This window comes from Vigna angularis, chromosome 8 (assembly GCF_016808095.1).
Source record: "Vigna angularis cultivar LongXiaoDou No.4 chromosome 8, ASM1680809v1, whole genome shotgun sequence".
Classification (NCBI taxonomy): domain Eukaryota; kingdom Viridiplantae; phylum Streptophyta; class Magnoliopsida; order Fabales; family Fabaceae; genus Vigna; species Vigna angularis.
Window position 1 is genome coordinate 22,144,706 of NC_068977.1, and position 4,614 is coordinate 22,149,319.

Below are 4,614 nucleotides of genomic sequence, written 5' to 3' on the forward strand. Positions count from 1 at the left end.
GAGGCATAATCCTATCTTGTTTTAACCCGATTTAGAATCGAGGCATAAAACTACCTCTTTTTACCTCATTTGTATATGTCTCGGTTGTAGAACCGATGTCTATAAGCAAAATTAACCGATATCATTTCTCCTTACTGCACTAGTGTATAGATATTTCTTTACACATTTTCGTTTCACAACCCATAAAATTTATCCGTATATATTCTTTTTATTTTATTTTTAGTTTTTTAACTCTCACTAAAAATTAAAATTAATCTATTTTTAAAATTTTAATGTAATTTAATCTTTTAACTTTTTGAAAATAAACTTAAAAAGACTAAATCTACTATTTATAAAATTTGAAGACTAAAATATATAAAAAAACTCCTAAAGAAAATTCTAATTTAGTATCAAAGTAAAAATATATTAAAGTCATAAAATACTATTCACCATTTCCATATTAATCTACGACTCACTTTACTACAGTCAAGTCCATAAATAGATGATTCTTGCTAGGTTGCTTATTCACAACAAGCCTCTCATAAGAAATGGAGATGCGTACTACCACCTTCTTCGTTCTCTTTCTACTTTCTGCCTTCACCTCGTACCTTCCTTCAAGCACCGCTTTCGATGTACTAGACATTAACGGTGACTCTGTTCCCTATTTTTCTGACGATTACTTTCTTATTGCACACGAGCTAAGTATAAACGGCGGGGGTGGTCTAGACATTACCCGTACAGGAAACGAAACCTGTCCTTTATCTGTTATTCAAAATACAAATTCTTCTGATTATGGTACACCGATAAAATTTAGAGTAGATCCGTCAGATTTTCCTGCTCCCGGAGTATTCAACTATGTAAATATTCAGCTTTCTTCTGATCTTAAGTGTAGTGGCGCCGCTCCTTCTGACTGGACTGCCTTGTGGGATGATGAGAAAGAGAAACTCTATGTTAAAATTAAAGGGTACGACAACACTGTATCGGGTTCATTTCAAATTCGGCGCGCTCTTTCTTTGGGCTACAACCTCTTGTTCTGCCCCTCGGGCCCTCGTCCTCGTAAATGTACCTACCTTGCGGTTGAAGTCGATGATGAAGAAAACAGGCGTTTGGTGGTGACTGAGAGTTACGAGAATCGCTTGGTCGTTAAATTTAAGAAATTGGAAGAAGCCCCTGAAAAGTCACGTGCTTATGACTAAATGAATATGCTTTGGTTTTTAACTTGTAAACGTTATTATTGCAGGTATCAATAAAATAATCAAAGCTTAAGCCATGAATTAGTTGCATCTTTCCATTTATGCATAGGCGAAATTAATTAAAAGAATTTAAACTGGATATAATAATCATACTATACTAGGACGAAGATACTTTGTAAGATAACTTAATTATAATTTTACTGTTATTATTATTACCATTTAGTAAATTTATATTATAAAGATCTGTGTTTGGACAAATGTTCTTGTAAGGATTTTTTTTGTAATATAAAATCAGATTATATATTGAATAAAAATTTATTTTTTGAGACTTTAATGTGAGAATTAACATATACATAATTTAATTTTAATTTATAGAGAATTTTATTAATTGAAATTTATTAGAAATCATCGATGGAAGAATTCACTTTTAACTTAATATTAAAATTTATCATTTGGCTTATCTTTTTGACCGATTTATTATACATTTAAAAATAACAATCAAATAAAAAGATAAAAAGATAAGAAGCCTGAAATAGATATCTAGATATTATTTTCTTTATCTTCATAAATATAACCTAAATATAAATAACTTTTTAATGTTATTTTTAGCAAATAAAATTAATAAATAACGATTATGATTAAAAATATAAAAGGAGTAAAAGCCTATGAACAGCTGTCACGTACAATAATGGTGGTTACAAAAAGAACAAAACGTGGGAAACGTTCGAAAATTTAATTGAACTGGTTTAACAGTGTCTTAACCGATTATAAAGTTGTGTGTTAATGATTAATTCTGCTAAGTTGATTTTACTTTCAAACCATCTACAATTCCTTACATTCCTAATAATTAATTATGCATTAAAATTAGGAGTTTAAGACAACCAAAACTCATATCTTCATCCTAAGCAATATTGTTTTTGGGAGAAATTATCCAGATCGTGATTCGTAAGATATCTTCCGATACTCAGACAAATCATAAAATATAACAATTTAGCAAAGGAGAAAATCCCTAACAATTATGAAAGAAGCATATAATAATTTAGAACAAATTTAAATACATGAGAGTTTAGAGGTTACATCTTTCTCAACCACAAATAAGGTTTAGTTCTCCAGTATCATGGAGAAACTAGATGAACCATGAAATGAAAGAATGAAAGAGATAGAAAAACCCTAGAAAGAGAAAATGAGAGTTGTCACATCCCCAAATATGTCCCCAAGAAAGAGAAGAGGAGAGTTGTCACATCCCTAAATCTTCCCCCAAAGGGGTAAAAAGTGTGTTTCTGTGCTCAAGTCATTAAAAGATACAATCCCTAGGACGTCCAAGTCCTTAAATAGAACATAAAAATAATATAAAACGGGTCCAAGCCCACTTCGCTGGCCCTTAACGCCCTAAGTGGGGCGCTGAAGCGCCCTAACTAGGGTGTTCAGGCACCCTGGATACAAAGTTGGCGCTCAGGCACCTAGAATGGGGCGCCCAGGCGCACTACGTGTCCTCCTGTGCTCCTTTTTTGATGTTTTAACTATCCCTCTTGAATTCCAACTTCTTGATACTTTTGCTCTTCTTTTAAACCATTCCAATAACCTACAAAATCAAGGAAATTTAGCGATAAAATCGTTAAGTATACCCTCTACTCACTTATTCACAAAACTAAACTAAAAACACGAGTTCAAGCAAGCTTCTAAGTCAAAAAGGGTTGATTTAATATCAAAATTGAATCACAGATAATGGTATTTTTAACCGTTATCACAACCCCAAACTTGAAACTTTGCTTGTCCTCAAGCAAAATGTAACTTGGCTTAAACAAAATAATCATACTACAATGGTCAAGCATATCAAAAAGCATTTTCTTTTTAGACAAGTAAATCACTCATGAATGCTCATCATAGAAAGATTAGTCAAGATATAATGATGCTTTAGCCAATCAAGCTTCAAGTATGATGCTCACATAATCAAGACATACACAACGAATGCAAACCTCATGATTAATCAACAACCAAGCAAGAATATTATCATACAATCATGGAACAATTCCTCACCAAAGACAGTGTTTCACTCAAGCACTCAAAAGTGTTTCACTCAAACTCAAAGGTGTATAGTGAGGTGCCACTCTTCCTCTCTACCATCACAATGTCACATGAATCAACTTTGTCTTTCATTTAACCACATATTAAACACACTCACAAGCAAGTTATCATCACAAGGACTTTTCAAGGCTTGTAACATGGCCGGGCTAAGAAGAAAATTGGTTTTTCTAGACAACAAAATCCTTGAGTCAAGAGAGTGCATAATTCATTTATTCACATTAACAATCAACTCTCTTTCTTCTTTTATGTGAGAAACCAAATCTTCAACTTATTCCCAGCTTTCCTTTCATTGAGCTTAACCTTTCTTTTCTTTCTTTTCTTCTCTTTTCTTTTCTTTTGCTCTTTCTTTTGCCCTATGCTCTTTAATGAATTTCACAAAGTTCTTTTCGGTTTCTCACCACCCCAAACTTGAACCATTCTCCATTACCACAAAAACATACTCTACTTAACTCAAGGTAAGGATTTCAAAAAGGGTTTTTCCCATTCAACTTTAAGCTGAAGGTTCAAAGGGTAAAGAGAAACATTGTTCTTTGTTGGGTTCACCTATTGGCATTGGCTCTAAGGGAGAAGAAGACATGACCTTGATCATATGTAACAAGCAAGCAAGTGGTTCAATCATAGAAAATTAGCCAAAATCAATCATGCTTCCAAAGCAATAGCATTTAATCAATCAAAGACTCTAGAGTACAACCTCTCATAGGTTAAATCAAGTTCCACAATTTGATAAACATCCTGCCTATAATATTAATCACAATTGAAACCATGCATATGTTTTTTACAATTATGAGCAACCACCATTTATGCTTAAAATCTTCATCAATCATTAACTCAACATGCATCATAGAACAATAGAGCAAACACAAGAATATTACTCATCACAACAACAGTTTATAACATCATACCAAACCATTGCAACACAATTCATTAAACCAAGTACATAAGCAAAAAGCTAACATAAAAACAAAAAAAAAACAAAATTCAAATAAACATAAAACAAAAACATAAAAATCCTAATCCAACAACATCCATCAGTAGATGCTCTCAGTAACATCCATTAGTAGATGTCTAGTAGCATAGCATCCATCAGTAGCTACTCTCAATAACATCCCTCAGTAGATGTCTAATCTTTCTAATAAACATCCATCTGCAAATGTTGATCTTTCTCATCTTCATCGGCATCCATCAGTAGATGTTGTCACTAGCATCCATCAGTAGACACTTAATCATATAACAGCCATCAGTATATGCTTAATCATGTAGCCTCCATCAATAGACGCTATCATTCATCACCCTCATCATAGCAGCATCCATTAGTAGATGTTGTCATCTGAGTCCTCCTAGCATCCCTCAGTAGATG

General features: G+C 32.9%; 1 protein-coding gene across 1 annotated transcript; it reads left to right on the forward strand.

Moving 5' to 3' along the window:
- The first annotated feature begins 521 nt into the window (after positions 1 to 521).
- LOC108344241 (kunitz-type trypsin inhibitor KTI1) lies at positions 522 to 1,243 on the forward strand. The gene has a single exon (XM_017582705.2). It carries the CDS (start codon positions 528 to 530, stop codon positions 1,173 to 1,175), a length of 648 nt encoding a protein of 215 aa, XP_017438194.2. The 5' UTR covers positions 522 to 527; the 3' UTR covers positions 1,176 to 1,243.
- Positions 1,244 to 4,614: the final 3,371 nt, after the last annotated feature.

What these genes read in the sequence shown, in the direction of transcription:
- LOC108344241 (XM_017582705.2), top strand. Translation starts at nt 528, where the DNA reads ATGGAGATGCGTACTACCACCTTCTTCGTTCTCTTTCTACTTTCTGCC.